Source organism: Amblyomma americanum, chromosome 2 (assembly GCF_052857255.1).
Source record: "Amblyomma americanum isolate KBUSLIRL-KWMA chromosome 2, ASM5285725v1, whole genome shotgun sequence".
NCBI lineage: Eukaryota > Metazoa > Arthropoda > Arachnida > Ixodida > Ixodidae > Amblyomma > Amblyomma americanum.
The window spans coordinates 79,450,941-79,468,191 of NC_135498.1; the positions used below are offsets into that span (position 1 = coordinate 79,450,941).

The following is a 17,251-nucleotide window of genomic DNA, read 5'->3' on the forward strand; positions in this document are numbered from 1 at the left end:
TGTCGACAGCAGATCTGCGGTTATATTGATTGATGGTTGCAGTAAAATCTTGAAATATTTGGAAAAATTGCGCTCATATTTATTTTCTTGTTTCTAGGCCTCCGCGGTGGCTGAATGGCTATGGTACTGGGCTGCTGACCCGAAAGACGCGGGTTTCGTCCAGGCCGCGGGGTCTAATTTTGATGCAGGCGAAATTCTAATAACTGCTACATGCCGCGGTGTACATGATCAAGTGATCTGTTCTCAGTTGAGCCTAACTCTGCCCTAGGTAGCCACAGGGTTGTCTAATTGCACCAAATCCCCTGCCGGCTCTAGCTATTGAATAAATACAGGGATTTGAATTGCCCGCTTGCAGGAACATCGATGAAAGCGTGAACGTTCTGCCGGAAGTAATGCCTCCATGCAACATATTTGTGGTAACTTTCAAAGTTTTTCAAGCTTCTGGATTTTCTTTTGGGCCAAAAAAATAATGTATAGTGAAACGCATTACACAGCAGAGGTCTTGATTAACTAAGAAGGATTTAGCTTTAAATAGATTCTATGGCTGGGGTTGTTACACAAGTAGCGTTGCAATGCCCAGATAGGCGCCATTTTACTGTGCGATGTCAGTGCATGTTAAAGAACCCCAGGTGGAAGAAATTTCCAGAGCCTTTCACTACGGCGCTTTGGGACATTAAACCCCCCTTCTGGACAAAAGCAAAAATGCTTTTGTCCAGAATTGTTGGGAATGTTGCGTTAATTGGCTTTGACGCCGACAACGTTCTATTTGGAGGAAAGCATGGGCGCATATCTGGCTCCCGGGGTCTGTAAACGCCCCAATCACGCTTCGAGGTACGTGGCGGGGTGAGAGAAAGAGATGGGGAAATTGGTTTCTTGAGGAAAGGAAATGGCGCAATTTCTCGGTGGACACCCGAACCGCGCCGTAAGATAAGGAATAAATAAGGCAGTGAAAGAAGAAAGAAAGCAGGAGGTGCCGTAGGGGAGGGCACCGGAATAATTTCGACTGCCTGGAGATCTTTCACGTGCATTGACATCGCACAGCACACGGGTGCCTTTTGCGTTTCGCCAACATCGAAACGCAGGGGGCCGCCGCGGTCGGTTCGAACCCGGGTACTCCGGCTCAGTCGACGAGCGCCTTAACCACTGAGCCACCGCGGCGGGTAGAGAGAGATGTAGGCTGCACGCATGCATAGCGCTGACAACGTTGGGGCAGACACGCGGCACTGCAGCAGTAAGCCGCAGCATTATTTGGGTGACCAACCTCTCGCGATCAACCTGCACTGGACTACTCTGCGTGCAAGCTCGTGTAGGTGAGTGGAGGGCGGGGCAAAAGCTATGACGTGAAAGCGCTGCACTCCCCTGCACAAGCGCCAGCCAATAGCGTGATACCGAACGTCGTCGTCCTGGGGAGCAGACGACAACTTCTGAACTTTTGAGTCGTAATACATTGTAAGATGGAATGAAGAAATGCATAATGTAAAACGTTTTCGTGTGATAATTTTTGCGTTAGTGATATGCAAAGGACATTTTTGTTCGCTCTCAAACGGAGCGCAACACACCAACTTTTATCGTCTGCTCAGCAGATGCATGGAGAATATCACGCAATTCGCGCTAAATGTTTTGCAGAGTAAGTTGATCGTCTAATGAAGGGTCGACGACGAGCTCCTCTAGCGAAATACAAAGTATACATGCTTCTGTCGAGCGAGACTTTGGGAAAAGCGTTCTGCGCCGCGTTGCAACCGGCGTTCGGCGGCATATGCATGGGGTGCGACTTTCGATGGCTGTTCCCCGGCTGTCAGCCAGTTGGCCGACCGACCGCTTTGAGACGCCGCCGTATTAATACATAAACGTGAAAGGCGATACTGCAAGCGTGAGCTTCGCACTAACATACATAGATGCGCACATGACCCCCCCCCCCCCCCCCGATAGTACCTGTGCTCTAACACATAAATATGTCTTCCTCACTGTCAACAAAGTCATTGCCTTATTTTTTCTCCAATGCAACAAGGTTTTCATATGCTCCCGTCTTGAGTGCCCATGTCATCTGCACTAAACTAGCAATCTTGCCCCCCCCCCCCCCCGCATACCACATCAATCGATTTTTTATGTCTTTAAAAAAGAATAAATTGTGTGTGGTTGACTTTCACCCACAGCTATCTGAGACGGGAAGAGCTATCTGAGACACGATTATACCTGAGGGAGTCCAAATCACCATCTCGGCAACCAAACTACCCACTTCGCTGCTGCCAGCGTGCGCCAAGTGAAGGGAGCGACAGCGCCATCTGTCCTCGTCGGCGTGAACTGCCTCAGCGTCCCGCCTTCCCTCGACACACTACTATAGTTTAGGCGTTTACGTGTCTCGAGTGACAGCTTGACATCAGACTTGTGTTCGCCTGACTTGCACGAATTGTCTCTCCAACAATAAAATCATCCTTCTAATATGAGACTTGAAGTTTACACGAAGCTCTTAAAAAGATACCAACCCCAAAAATGTTGTGCGAGTGAATTTGTGGAATAGCGGCCACAACTTGGGAAAAACCGCGTGCATTACGGCGCGCGGCTCTGCGGCTACGGCTCGCTCCGTACGGGCTCGGGGAAGCCAGTATAGCGGATTGGCTGCTCGCGCCGGGCAGGCATAGAGTTGAGTTGAGGTGTTGAATGCTACATATGGGGTTAGCCTTGCTTATTCTGTCAGCAATTTCTCCACCGCAGCGTCCCTTCTATGTTTATTATGTCCTAAAGCCTGTCGCAACTACCCCGCTATGCGCAGTCTCTTACAATAGCACACATTCCTCTCCCGCAGTCACCATCTATGCACACAATCACTCCACACAGTCCACATCACAGTCCACTCCAGAAGCCACCATCTATGCACCTATTCAGTCACAGTACAAAATAGGCCATTGTAGTGCCACAATCCATACACACATTCACTCACAGTATAAAGTAGTCCACTCCGGAAGATACCATCTACGCCCACATTCAATAATAGTAGAATCCATACACACATTCACTCACAGTATAAAGTAATCCACTCCGGAAGATACCATCTACGCACACATTCAATAATAGTAGGCCATAGTCCGTTCCTGCTGTCACCATTTAGAAACAAGATCCGTATCCTGCAGAAATGTTAAACGAAGGCGTGCATCCTCCCTTCTGCATGTCTGGTTTCCACTAGGGTAAACAATGTACTGAACTGTACTGTGACAGGCTCCTGTCTTCTTGAAGGAAGCGAACATCACATACATTTCCGCGTTGTACTCTGGACAGTACATAATATAATGTTCGATATCCCCGCACACACCACATAAAGAACAGAGCGGAGACGATGCTATGCCCGTCTTATGCATCCAGAAAGGAGTGCGAGCAGAGGCCGTGCGAATTCGATGTAGTAGAGTCGCCTGAGATCTTCTCAGTCCCTTGGTCACACGTGGCTTGTGGGGCGCACTCCACGGGTTACTGATATGATCGAGCACCGTTTTCCTGTAGAGACTTTTTCCATCTTGGGGTACTTTTTTATGGATTCCTTGAGAGAACTTTATGGGCGAGATTGTCTGCCACCTCTTTACCGTTGACTTCTATGTGCGAGGGCACCCATTGGAAATATAGAATAAAGCCTCTGCTGTTCAGATTTTGCACCAAGCGCAGAGAGCTTATAGACATGGAATCAGTAGGGAATCCGCGTTCTAACCTCTGAAGGGCAGATTTTGAATCAGCTAGGATGACAACAGGTTGAGCCGGACAACAGCCTAACTTCCGTAAAGCCGCCTCAATAGCAACACTTTCAGCCGTTGTGGAGGACACGACAGCAGTAAAGCGTACGGACCACTTACAGTCCAATGAAGGAATGTAAAAAGCCGCTGCGCTAGCTTGTTTGACCTTGTCCACAGAACCACCCGTGAAAATTTGAATATGGCGGGCATACTCTGTTTCCAAATGTTCAAGTACGAGCGAACGCATCTGCAAAAGGAGATCTGCGCTTTGCGCTCACAGGGGAATTTTGACCTTACAGTCGAAGGTCGGAAAAGACCAGAGGGATTCCAACCGTTTCCTTTGCCTTCGGACATTAAGGCCTAAAGAACTAAAGGTATTAAGTTCCAAGTAAGCCTTCGACACATATCTCTTGCGGAGCCGCTTGAGATGGGATCGCCCAGCTACCGTCTCTCCTAGGCGGCTAAGATGCATTAGTATAGTCTCTGAGAAACGACAAGGCTAAGAGTTTTCGATAGAGACTCATGAAGTACTGCCTTATTCGCAGCCGCCTGAGGAACCCCAATGGCTCTTCTTAGGCCCTTTCTGTGGACAACTTCGAGACGTTCAAGCTGTGATGCTGAGGGGGAAATTAAAGGCAATTGATACCTTAAGGGACTCACTACCTGCGCTTCATGAAGTTTGACAATTGAAGAAGGATGGTTTCCCCAGTGCTCACGTGCAATTCTACGGATCACATTGAGACGCGAAGATATAGATGAAACAATCGCGTCTACAGCTTTTCGCCACTGTAGACGGGAGTCAATAATGACGCCCAGGAAAGGCGTGTGGTTGAATTGACGGATGCAAGAATGACCGAAGTCTATCTTCAACCGCGCTTGGCGTCTTCCTACACCAGGAAACAGAAAAAAGCCGGATGTTTCCACTGACAGAGACAATCGCACACCTTGAAGGTAAGCTTCTGCCGAAAGTAGAGCCTGTCGAGCTATTAGGGATAATCGTTTGTTGGTAGCCAGTAATCCAAATACAGATGTCGTCAGCATATATTGACATACGCTCCTGTCTTCAATTTTTTGCAATGAATCGGGAAGGCCAGCCATTACGACGTTAAAGAGCGTGGGGGAAAGAACACTTCCTTGAGGCAGACCTCGTGATGGAACCCTTTCGGTGCTTAAGGTACTCCCTAACCGCATACGAACCGCGCGATCACTTATAAACTTGTAAATGAATCTTTACATATGACCCTGTTTGCCCATGCCTTGTAAACTGTTTATAATTGAGCTCTGAAGCACATTGTCGTAAGTTTTCGCCAAGTGAAGAAAAATAGCTATGGCGGGAAGACCGAAAGCTCTCTGGTGTTCAATGTGACTCACCAAGTCTAAGACGCTATCTTGGGCTTTAAGACCTCGCGGAATCCTGTCATACATGTTGGCAGTGCCTTGCTGTCCTCAAGCCACCACGATAAGCGTTCATTTACCAGCTTCTCCATCAACTTAGTTACACAGGAGGTCAATGAAACAAAGCGATACGATGCAACGTCCGCCATGTCTTTGCCGGGCTTCAGCACTGGAACTCCATAGGCCACCTTCCATGACGGAGGAACATCGCTAGTCTCCCAAAATCCATTGATGAAGCTGAGGAGCTCCTTCCTGAGTTCCAAGGACAGCCTATAGAGCATTTGATCGGTGATGCCGTCGGTACCTGGTGCACACACACCAGCGCCGCAGGCCACTGAGCGCAGTCTGAAGCTCACGAAGTGTGAACGGGATGTCCATGATAGACCTGGAGAAAGCAAGTGGTGTGTATATATATCTATTCCTGAATTAGCACGTGCGAGCGCGTCTGCAAATTCCTCTGCCAAGCACGCAATAGGTTTTTCTTGCGTATTGCAAGAACTTCAAAAGGCTTCGAAGGGCGGGATTCTTCAGCAAGGCTGCCAATAACTCGCCATATTCTCGTCATCGGTGAGAACACAGCCAAACTAGAGCAGAATGAGGCCACTGCAACCTGTAGAGCTTGTTCGTGTGCCATCGAATGGCATAATTCCGCCTATTGAAGGTCACCTTCAAGTCCCTATCGTCCTTCTTCCGCACGAGTTCGCGCTCCACCCTTCTCGCTGCGCAAAGGTTCCTGAGTTTTAAATCCGGGGACGGAAAATTATCAGGTAACTTGACCGCCGTAGTTGCTGCCAGCTTACTAGAAATCCTTTTGTCAACAACATCACCAGCAACACGTTCTGGGTGCTCTCTGTATTTGTCCCAGTTGACCACACTGCGAATTTTCGGACCATGCATACGAAAGTCGGCAGCAAACACAAAAATAGAATAGTGATCACTTCCCATGCGGTCAGGCGCTGTTGACCACTTTACGCTGACGTTAGGTGAATGCAGTGTCAGGTCTATAGCTGTCGCTGAAGCTGGAGGCCGGAAGAAAGTGGGGCTTCCATCATTAGCGACACACAGTTCCAAACTGTCAATAACGTCTACGAGTTTGCGTCCCCGGGAATCCGTGTTCCTGCCACCCCAAACGGCATGATGGGCGTTGAGATCTCCGCAGATTGTTCGAGTAGCTGCGCAGCGGCCGCAGAGCTGCTGTAGAAACAAATCCAATGCTACCTTCTTCCGCGGGGACAAGTACACGGGTGCAAAAGAAAGGGTTCGAGATCCGAGCTGTATTCTCACAGCCAATACCTCAATGTCATACGTGCAAAGATCGGCAACGCTTCGAGAAACATGTGGAATTTCCCTTCTGATGTAAAGCGCGGCACTTCCTGCAGGAAATGACTTTATGCTGCAGTTTTTATGGGCGACATATCCAGTCGAACACCTCCCGCTTGGCAGGCCAGCTTTTGACAGGGCCAATACTGGAACACAAGTGTCTTTCAAGAATAGTTTTAGTTCAGCTAACCGACTTGAAATCCAGGCAGGCGTAGCTCGTTGTTCGACCGGTTTCGACTTCGCATTTTGCTGTGGCGATGTTAAATATGGTGTGCTTAGATTATAATGTATCCGGTGGAGTAACGTACTTGTTTTAAACGCAATATATGACGTGAAGGGAACAGTTTTGATAGGTCCCATAGCAACCACGCTCTGCGTACTGCTTGCAAAGAGGGGGGGGGGGGGGGAGCGCAACTTCGCTGCTCGGAATGCATTAACCTCGCGATTTGTTTAAAAGGTAAAAAAGTCAGTGTGTTCGATTGGAGTTGTGCGCCGTCCGGAAGCATGTTTGCTAGAGTTGCGCCTCAAAGTAAACTCTGGTTCGAACAGTCGTGCGGTGCACACCATGGCAGCCAGGATTTCTCTCAACAGGCCGCCCACCCGCACGAAGACGGGGCCGTTGCTGGCGACTGTCCTTGGACATACATCAGGTCCTTCAGCGACCCGTTTCGCTGCCACTGCGCTGCTACCCAACTCCGCGGCGGATACGATCAGCACTTCGCGCTTAGCTTCCTTCTCGCGCCTCTATGTGCCCGCTACGCTGCAACCTGCATTGCTCGTCATGTCGTGCTATTTGGTCCTGGGGATGCCAGTTTGGTGTGTACTTCCCGTTCCTTTTCACATCCACCTCAGTGCGCTCGTTTTTTTATTCATTACCGGACTCCCTCGAGCAGCTGCTCGGGCCGTTCGGACGGCGGTTCCGCGCGCTCTGGCCGTGCTGCACAGCAGCGGCAGTCTGTGCTTGTGGTGGTTGGTGCAGCTCAGGTATAGCCGCTGTGATGCGTCTTTAGCTGCGGGGTGGAAAAAGAATGCTGTGTGTGACGAGACAGCAGTGTGTGCAGACGCGCCCTCCGGCCCGGCGCTGCGGATTCCTCAGCTGCTGTCACTATACCGTTACGTCGTAATGTAAATACTTGCGCTGCGGCTCATCGTCGCCGGAACCTTCAGGTAAAAAGCGTGCAGTTTTCCCGTCCTGCGCTGGCTTACCTTTCTCGTTTATGCCGCCTGGTGCGTGGAAAATTTGTTACTGTAATGCGTACCGTAACTGTACAACGGCCGTTCAGGAAACGGCCGTCCACGAAACGACTCCATTCACTTCTCGCCGCATCATGCTATGTGCAGACCATGCTACCCTGTGCGGCTGACGACCAGGTGCTCACACCTGATGAAGAAGTATTTGCCAGCTACGCTGAGGAAGCTCGCCAGCTCTCCCGTACCCACATTACTCCAACAGCAAGCCACAGATGCACGCCGGTACAAGGCCTGACACCGCTACGTCGCGTTCCAGCCCGGTGACCAAGTCTGGGTGTGGACACCGGTCGGCTGTCCCGGCTGATCCGAAAAAACTTATGAACCGCTAATTTGGTCCCTACCGAGCGTTGCGCGCCATATAGACGTTACCTAGGAGGTTGTTCCAGATGGCACTGCGCAGAGTACCAGTCGTCAGCGCCCGTGTGACTTAGTGCATGTACTTCGCATGAAGCGCTATTTCACCCGCTGATGAAATTACTTCACATCCGGAACATTACTTTCTGTGGACATGTTTTTTATTCTTTTTTTGAGAGAGGTGGCATAATGCCACCTGGTGGTTTCAGGTGGCGCCTGAAAGACGATGAAGGTGGAGCCTCTCGCGCGCTGTCTTTACCTGTGCCACGCAGTAAAAGCAGCTGGCGACTCGGCATCTTCCTTTTTAAACCTGTTTTCGTGGCAATATTATAATGCAATCGAATGTTACAGCAGTGATTTCTTGTCCATGGTGTACAAGTTCTTGTCTTCGCCTTATCTTCATCTTTCTCTTACCGTCGGTTGCTTATATTGGTGCCGGTTGTCTTCGCTTTTTTTTAGCTCAGTTTTCTTTTTTATTGTAGGTGCGTGGAGTGAGTTGGGCTTGCCCCCTTAGAAGTCTCTGCGCCTCCAGCCTCCCGGCCTCGGAGTTTACTTCAGGGGGCAAAGTCCGGTTGTGGAATTTATTTTCAAGTTGTAGTTAAATTTCTTTTATATTTCAACTGTTTCTGTTGTTTTAATTATTTCTGGTTTCCTCGCTGGCAGACCTGGTCCAAAATGTTTAGTAAATTGGTTCGTTGTTTAGTTGTGATTTTCTAGGTAGTGGTCGAAATCTGTTATTTCTGCTCCGCATGTGCATTTGAAGTTTTTGGTGTTGAATCTGGTCAGGTAAAAGAGAAATCTGTGCCATGTGATGGCTTGTGTTGTGTAGTAATTCGTGGAAAAGTGCATCGGAATATTTTAGTGTTTTTAATCTTCTGGTTCATGTAGGTATATTTTCCTTTTTCTGTCCAGACGCTGTTTCATTTCTTACCAATTCCTTCCTTCAAGCATGTTTGATAAAATGTTTTGTGATAGGTGTTTGTACTTCCTCTTCTGTTTTCCAGGCTGTTTTCGCCGATTTGTTGCTTTAGTCATTTCCCGTGTTTCATGTAGGTGAGTTATATTTTGTGGCAGGAGTTTCCTTATATTTTATGTTTTATTGCATGTACAAAATAGTTTGTGCTGTCTGGGATGTTTAGAGCCTTTAATATACTTAAACTGTCTGTGAGTATTTGATATGAGTTATTGTTTTCTCTTCTTAAGACGCATTCAAACTGTTTTTCTAATTATATTATTTAAGCTTAGAAGTTATTCCCGTATTCAGTGAGTGCGTACTGTTTCTACTGGATGAGTGTGCCGCTTCTGTCATATATATTACTATTACTGCCTCTGATCTTGTCGTTAGTTTGCGACCCGTTTGTGTAAATGTTTGTGTAAAAGTTTGAATCGACGGTTGCGGAATAGTTGTGCATTTGGTTTTGCGCCGGGCGATAATCTCAAAGCCATTATTTATCCTCTCTTTGTTCTCCGGGGAATGTCTTACGCTCCAATTTGAAGGCATTCCTTTTTAACATACTCTAAAAGTCGTTTTCTTGCTCAATTTTAGGTTGTATGTGTGGAACCACTGCCAGTGTGCTTAGTGCATTGTTTGGTGTTCTGTAAGCCTTTGTTATTAGAATGAGAGGTATTCTTTCTATGGACTTGAGTAGGGCAAACACCTTGTCGTCGTTCCATATCGGTGATGCATATAATATTTGTCTTTCTATACTCCGGGTGTATATTTTCTTTAATGCTTCCGGTTTAATTGCTTTCTTTGTTTCGGAAAATCTGTTTAGGTTTTTTGTGAGGGTTTGTATTTCGCCTTTCATGTATTGCAGCTGTGGCATGAATGACAACTTTTAATCAAAGATGACTCCTAGTATCTTCAATTCTAACGTTGCTTCTTGTTGTTGTTCTTTTAGGTTGGAGGATGACCTCGACAGTCTCATTTTGTGATGGATTTCAATTTTTCTGGGCTGAATTACAGAAATTATGTATCTCCCCAGTGGTGCATTTTTAAGAATGCTGTTGGCCTTGATTTCTTAATGCTTTTCTTGATTTGAATTTAATTGATATTGCAAAACTGCCTCCATAGTGATTGCCTATTGTGATGGATTTCAATTTTTCTTGGTTGAATTTCAGACATTAGGTTTCCCTACACTGATGTATATTTAAGTTTGTTGTTGGCCCTGGTTTCTAATTCTTTTCTTGATTTCAATTTAATTAATATGGTGAAATCGTCTGTGAATGCCTGGGGGCGAGTGTCTGGTATTTGTTGAACTGAAGTGATGTCTGAGAGTGTTACGTTCCAGTAGAGTGGGCTTACTTGAGATCCTTGTGGCGATCCAGTCATTTAGGCTTTAAAGGTACATTAAGAGGAATCTGAACTAGTCTTTTTACCGCTCGAACTCTATCAAAACGCTCCGGGCACGCTGCATGTTCAGCGCTCGAATCCGTATTGATGCAATTGAAAAATTTTATGTAAGTTATGGTATGCTCTGTCTTTCATCATATTATCTCACATAATTTTTCTAATATTATTTGCAGCTGTATTTTTCTATTCAAGTTTATATATGCTGGTCTGCTTTAGAAATTAATATTATTTTTGATGTTCGCCATTCTTCTGGAAAAAAATATCCCATCGATGAATGTGCATTAAAGATTATTATAAATTATTTCTGTGAGCTTTGTAAATGGTTTGCACAAAGGCAGTGTTGATTTTTTCAGGTCCTGGTTTCATTTTCTCTGAAAGGTGTGTCGTTTTCAATTGTTGCGTATATTAGTGTTTTGTCGGTTACTGCTCCATTCGTGCGTGGACTGTCGTGTGTTTCCTACTGATGAGTGGGTAAGTGTGATTCCTTCGTACCCATTTCTGCTGATTTTTCTATTTTATTTTGCCTGCAAAGCACCTTCAGCCCCTATTCCATGTTCGTTCCTTCTTCATGCGTTCGCGTGTCGTGTTGTACGTTTTTTGCCTCTGACTTGCTAGGAATAATTGCTTCTGACGTAGTTCCTGCTTTTCCTTTGTCCATATCGTTTGGCATAGGTGGTGTAAGGTCTTCTACTGATCGATTCCCTTCTATCTTGTCTGTTGCTGTTCCATGTCTCATGCCTTCCGTTGTGTTTTCTAATGGGCTGCTAAGCGTGAGTTCCCCTGAAGTTCTTTTCCCGTCTTCTACATGTTCCATCTCAAAAGAGGGTATCCAGAATATAGCTCATTGCTTTGTAAAGAGTATTGGCGTGTTGACCGTGTTTTTTGTCATGCTTGGAATGATGACTCGTGTTTGCAGTTCTGTTCTTGCTCATTTGTGAGGAAGTGTAAAAGGATATGATAGGCCCTCCGTCCGTGTGCTGGGCGTATAGACTTCGACAGCACCCTTTCCTTCATAGCTCACAGGAATCAGCTCAAGGAACGTGCTGAGTTTCTCTCTGCACGTACTTCCTTGCGGTTTAGTGGCACGCCGGCTCCCGAAAAGCTGCGAGCACTTTACACGTAGGTCGTCCTGCCCGCCCTAACGTATGCGTCCCGTTTGGTGGAAGGGTAATAATAATAATAATTGTTTTTTGGGGAGGAAAGGAAATGGCGCAGTATCTGTCTCATATATCGTTGGACACCTCCCCATTCAGGCATTCGTGCACGTTTAGTGTCTGTGTAACGGGCCCTGCTTTTAGCGTTGGTGCGTGGTTACACTACTACAAGCACGAAAGCGTCACAAATTTTGATGAAGGCAATGCCTCTGCAGTTAGACCTTGACAGGTGTACTGTGCAGTTTGCGCTCTTCACGCAGAGAGACCAACAGAGGTGAATGCGTTTGTATCCGCCCTTCCAGTGGTTGCGTGTCGCGATTTTTCTTTACTTTATATGATTATTTTATACTTTTTTAACGTTTTTTTCATCGGACGCTTTGTTTATAAATGCTAATACCCCTGTACAAATGTTCAATTCAATTCCTCACTTTGCATCCTACATCTATTATATCATAAATATTGTATTCAATGATCAACTTTCATTATATCACAATTTATTTCCTTCATTGTATGCATGAGTTATCGGCAATGTATGATTGATATTCTCTGGCCCGAGCCTTCATCTTGTAGCGTGCAGCGTTGTGCCAGGCTCCAGAAGAAGACATACACCAGCACGCTCGGCGGGCGCGCGCAGATCAGAATTCGACCGCTACGCGATCGGACCACGGCGCTGCGCCTTCTCGGCTTGCCGACGGCTCCGCTCTCTTCTGGCTGAACGAGTCCTTTTAATAAATTTGTGGACACCAGACACCATCGGCTTGTGTTTGGGATGCTCCTTCCGCAAACTGGTGACTCTGGACTTCGAGCTGCCCGGCCTCTCTTCCCGGCCGGCGCCTGCATAAGCCTACGAATCCCACTGCACGGAGCTCGACACCCCGGCTGCCATCGACGCCTGCCTCAGATCCTGCAAGCGATGGCAATAGCTTCCTCCACTACCTCGTCGCTTCTGTCGTCCCCGCCGCCGCCCCCGCATGAGCATGACGTGTCCGCGCTCCAGGTGCCCGAATTCAGGGCCTCGGACTTGTAGCTCTGGTTAGTGACCACCCAGTCCTATTTTCGCCTACGCGACATCGCGTCTCAGAAAGACATGTACGACCATGCTCATGGGGCTCTGCCTCTTGTCGCTGCTAAGGTCGTCCGAGACATTCTGCTATTCCCGTCCGCTGATCGCCCTCACGACCATCTACGAGTGGCGCTCATTTTGCGCAGTTCTGAATCGGAGCAACGTCGCCTGCAACACCTGCTTCAGGTGGAAGAACTCGGCGCCCACGAGCCCACGGCGCTCCTGCGTCGTATCCTGCACCTGGCTGCTAACCATTCCCCGTCTGTGGATGCATCGCTGCCGCGAGAAATGTTCCTGCAACGCCTCCTGAGCACGTGCGCGTGATCATTAGCCTGTCGTCAGCAGTCATCGCCTCACTGGCCAAATGGTTCACCAGCTCATGGCCGTCTTGCCTGCGCTTTAGTATTCCTCGGCTCCAATCTTATCGCCTCGATCAATCAGCCACTGGCGACCGCTTAGACCGGCTACTCGCCTCCATCGTTGCGCTGCGCTCCACCGCGAAATCGACGGGCTGCCTTCCGACTGTTGCCCTGACGGATCAGAGATAAGTTCCGCCGTCAAGCAACCCTAAATACACCTCGTGCTGCAGAAGCCCAAATTGTGGCCCTTTTTTTCAATTTGCCTGTGAGTCGACTCCACGTTTCTGCCAAGTCCACAATGACGGGACTTGAAGGCGCAGGCTCCTTCGCCAAGCCAAGCAACCCTAGCAAGCCGAGCATCAGCACGCGCCAAACCTCGTATCCATTTTGTGGAAACCGGTGAGTAACCGGCCTGCAGCGGTAATCGAACCCACCACCTCCCGAAGCCGAGGCGGGTGCTCTACAACGAGGCCACGGCTACGCCGCGCCTTGGTGAACGGCTATAATGCGCCGGGTATGCGGTAGTGTTGACGGTAATGGTGGCGTAGTAGTGCCCCCAATGCGGCGGCACGGATTTAGGGTTGCTTGACGGCGGAACTTATCTCTGATCCGTCAAGGCAACTGTTTGGTACAAAACCCTTTTCTCATGCATCTCACCCTTGAAGAGCCGAGCAAAAGCCGGTGGAAATCTTGCACCCATTAAAAAACGGATGGGTACCCGGCGGCACTGGGGATCGAACCCAGCACCTCCCGAATGCGAGGCGGATGCTTTAATACAAGGCCACGTTTCTGTTCTAAGCTACGAATAGGCTGCGATGCGGAGTTAATAGTAAGAAACTCTGTGATCGCCAGTATCGCGCCATCTGCGGAACCAGGAAAACTGCCTAAGCTGGAAAATTGTGGTTGTGGAGGGAAAGAAAAATGTAAAACGGCATGGTCAAAAGAGGTGCCTCTATCTGCTAATTCCTAAAACTGGCCACAGGTTGTGGCATGACGGTGATTAGGAACTTTGTAACTGTTTAGAATGATAAAAGAACACGCGGTCCACTACAGCGCCACCACAGGCAGCGTTAAATGGGAAACGTAGTCCGAAGTAGTCGGGAATTTTCAGAAGTAACGCTTGGGAAGACCGTTGCAAAAATCTCAAAACAGTGACGTGTCGTGGTGTAGGAAAATCCATACTCATATTATTGTTCTCAACGTCGTCTGAAAAGAATGGGGGACGTATTAGAAGCTGAAAAGGTTTTGGATCACCGGACACACCTCAAGGAACGGAAGGAGACAGTGGAATTTCGCATAAGGTGGAAAAATTTAATTCCGAGGGACGCCACGTGGGAGCCAAAAGAAGACGTGCGTGGCTACCCTGAGCTCTTACAAGAGTTTCAAAATAATTTGACCAGGGTAGCAGATCATACGGACGATATAACCAGTACGACTGACAGATTCACCTGAAGTGATGATATTTGGGAAGAGAGAGAGGCAGCAGATCATACGGACGATGTAACCAGTACGACTGACATTTTCACCTGAAGTGATGATATTTGCGAACATAGGTAGCAGAGCATACGGACGATGTAACCAGTACGATTGACAGCTTCACCTGAAGTGATGATATTTGGAAAGATACAGAGGCAGCAGATCATATGGACGATGTAACCAGTACGACTTGCAGCTTCACCTGAAGTGATTATATTTGGGAAGATAGAGAGGCATCAGATCAAACAGACGATGTAACCAGTACGACTGACAGCTTCACCTGAAGTGATGATATTTGGGAAGATAGAGAGGCAGCAGACCATACGGAGGATGTAACCAGTACGAATGACAGCCTCATCTGAAGTGATGGTATTTGGGAAGAGAGATAGAGAGGCAGCAGATCACATGGACGATGTAACCATGACCGACTGCTTCACCAGAAGTGATGATGTTTGGGAAGAGAGAGAGCACTCATTTGATGGTGATGAAACTACAGAGCTGATGCTTACACCACTACGACCGCCTCACAGCCAGTTTGTAAGTGTTTGGGCGGCATCTGCTCAACAGACACTGGGAGCGGCCGAAATTATCACACGCCAACGTCTCCAAGTTGCGGCTGAACAAAAGGATGGAGCAGACCATGAAGAGATGGCCGCAGCCATGTAAACGGCTCATGGAAAATCAGTTTCTTCACAGTCCTCTATATGGATATATATTCTGGCCATCCTTGTTCTCACGGTGCTTCTACGTGCACTTGTGGTGTTGTTCCATGGCGTAGCTGATATGAACATTTTAAAAGACGTTTGAAAATGGCTGTCTGATAATTTCTTGTGGTAAGGGGACTGCACAACTGTAGTAGCCTGTGCAACTGATTTAGTTCCAGCCGAACTGACAGGGATTGAGTGTTTTGGTTGATTAATATGCCTTACTGACATGGCGCATATTATTTTCATGGCTTTAAGTTTTATCATGTGCAATTGTCAGCAGTTATCATTTGCCTGAATTTCAGTTATAATTCATGCAGCACTACTGCTAACAAAGTGTGCTTCTTCATTGTACACTTATTATTTATGCATTTTGATAAATAAATCTATTTTATTTGTGAAAAACTCTGAACAGACCGATCTCCAGAGCTCATTACCCACCGGTTTCTTTAAAATTGCTAAAAGGTTTGCCCCGGCCTGGTGCTCGCCTTGCTATGGTTTCATGGCTTCGCAAAGGCACCTGCGCCTTCAAATCCCGTCACTAGGACGGCTTGATGGCGGAATTATCTCTTATGCCTCAAGGCAACGGTTTGGTTTCAAGCCCTTTTCCCAAGCATCTCACCGGTGTTCGGTCTAAGAACCTTTCCCAAGCATCTCACCCTAGAAGAGCCGAGCACCAGGCCGGGGGAAATCTTGTACGCATTAAAAAACCGGTGGGTAGCCGGCGGCACGGGGGATCGAACCCAGGCCATCCCGAAAGCTCACACGGTGTTGGGATTTCAAGGCGCGGGCTCCTATCCCATGTCATGCACCCTAGAAAGCCGAGCACCAGGCCATAGAATGGCTTTTACCCATTACAGCATGAGCGGTGGGTAACCGGCGGCAGTGGGAGTAGACCCCACCACCGGTGGTCCAAGCCCAGAGGGACGAGATTTGAAGGCACAGGGTCCTTTGTCAAGCCATGCACCCTAGAAAAACGAGCACCAGGCCAGGGCAAAGCTTGTACCCATTTTGAGGAAACCGGTGGACAACCAGCCGGCAGCGGGAGTCGAATCCACTTCCTGAGGCCGAGGCGGGTGCTCTATAACGTGTCCACGCACCCGCACTGGCGAGTTACGCACTGGCAATTCGAACTCTACCTTTAGTGCCGCATTCTGCCCGGTTGAGGCGCACAGCAGTGCACAAGCCGGCGAGAAAATGGCTACATGCTGTTCGCGATTCCTCAGCAGAAAGTGAATCCACAAAGTCGGCCTTAACGAGTTTGTTCCGACAAAGCTTACCGTCCTTTGCGAGGTACTCTGCATTTCTTGCTACCCAAAGTAGTGTATCCAGTTTAAACTGACTGCGATATCAGGAAGTTGAAAATCCTGCTTAATTCACTGACACTGTGCGTCGTTGCGCACGATATCTTTTCTATTTGACGTCATTACTCTATGTGTTCTATTCGTGATTGCTGACGTACAGAATGCGTCTGTAATAGCCGCTTTAATTTTTGTACCTCAGTGTGGGTCTCCGCGCAAAACGTTTACATCGCAGACGTCAATTTGTAAAGCGAAAGCTTTACTGCGCCAGGTTCCGCGAGTTTCAGCGACGCAATCGTTTTGACCTTCAGTGGCCTTCAGCCCTTCCGGAGCTGCGCCGATGAAGAGCGGGAGCTTCGAAAGCAAAGGAAATGCGCATAACTGGCCCCCTGATACAGTGGACACCTCAGTCGCTGTTTAAGCTGCGTAGGGATTGCGACAGATGTGCGATGCATGCACAACGTTGCGGGAGAAACGCGACCCTGAAACTATTGGCCGATATGTAGCAGAATTTTTCTTCTACATTATTTCCATCAGTTGGATCGAGCATATAAGACTGCCATAGAACACCAAAGGGGAACGCTTTGGACGATAGCAAAAACGTTAATAGCAAAAAACGCAAGCCTGCCGACGGCAGATATGCGGTTATATTGGTTGATGGTTACAGTAAAATCTTGCAATATTTGAAAAAATTGCGCTCATAATTTTTTTCTTGTTTCTGGGTCTCCGCGGTGGCTGAATGGTTATGGTGCTGGGCTGCTGACCCGAAACAAGCGGATTCGGTCCAGGCCGCGGGGTCTAATTT

General features: G+C 48.0%; 1 protein-coding gene across 1 annotated transcript in view; it reads left to right on the plus strand.

Moving 5' to 3' along the window:
* Positions 1–12,930, plus strand: part of LOC144119816 (uncharacterized) — a 42,964-nt gene extending 30,034 nt beyond the window's left edge. The window contains exon 6 of the mRNA XM_077652348.1: positions 12,753–12,930. Coding sequence (XP_077508474.1) covers positions 12,753–12,930 — 178 coding nt within the window. The remainder of the gene's footprint in view (positions 1–12,752) is intronic.
* Positions 12,931–17,251: the final 4,321 nt, after the last annotated feature.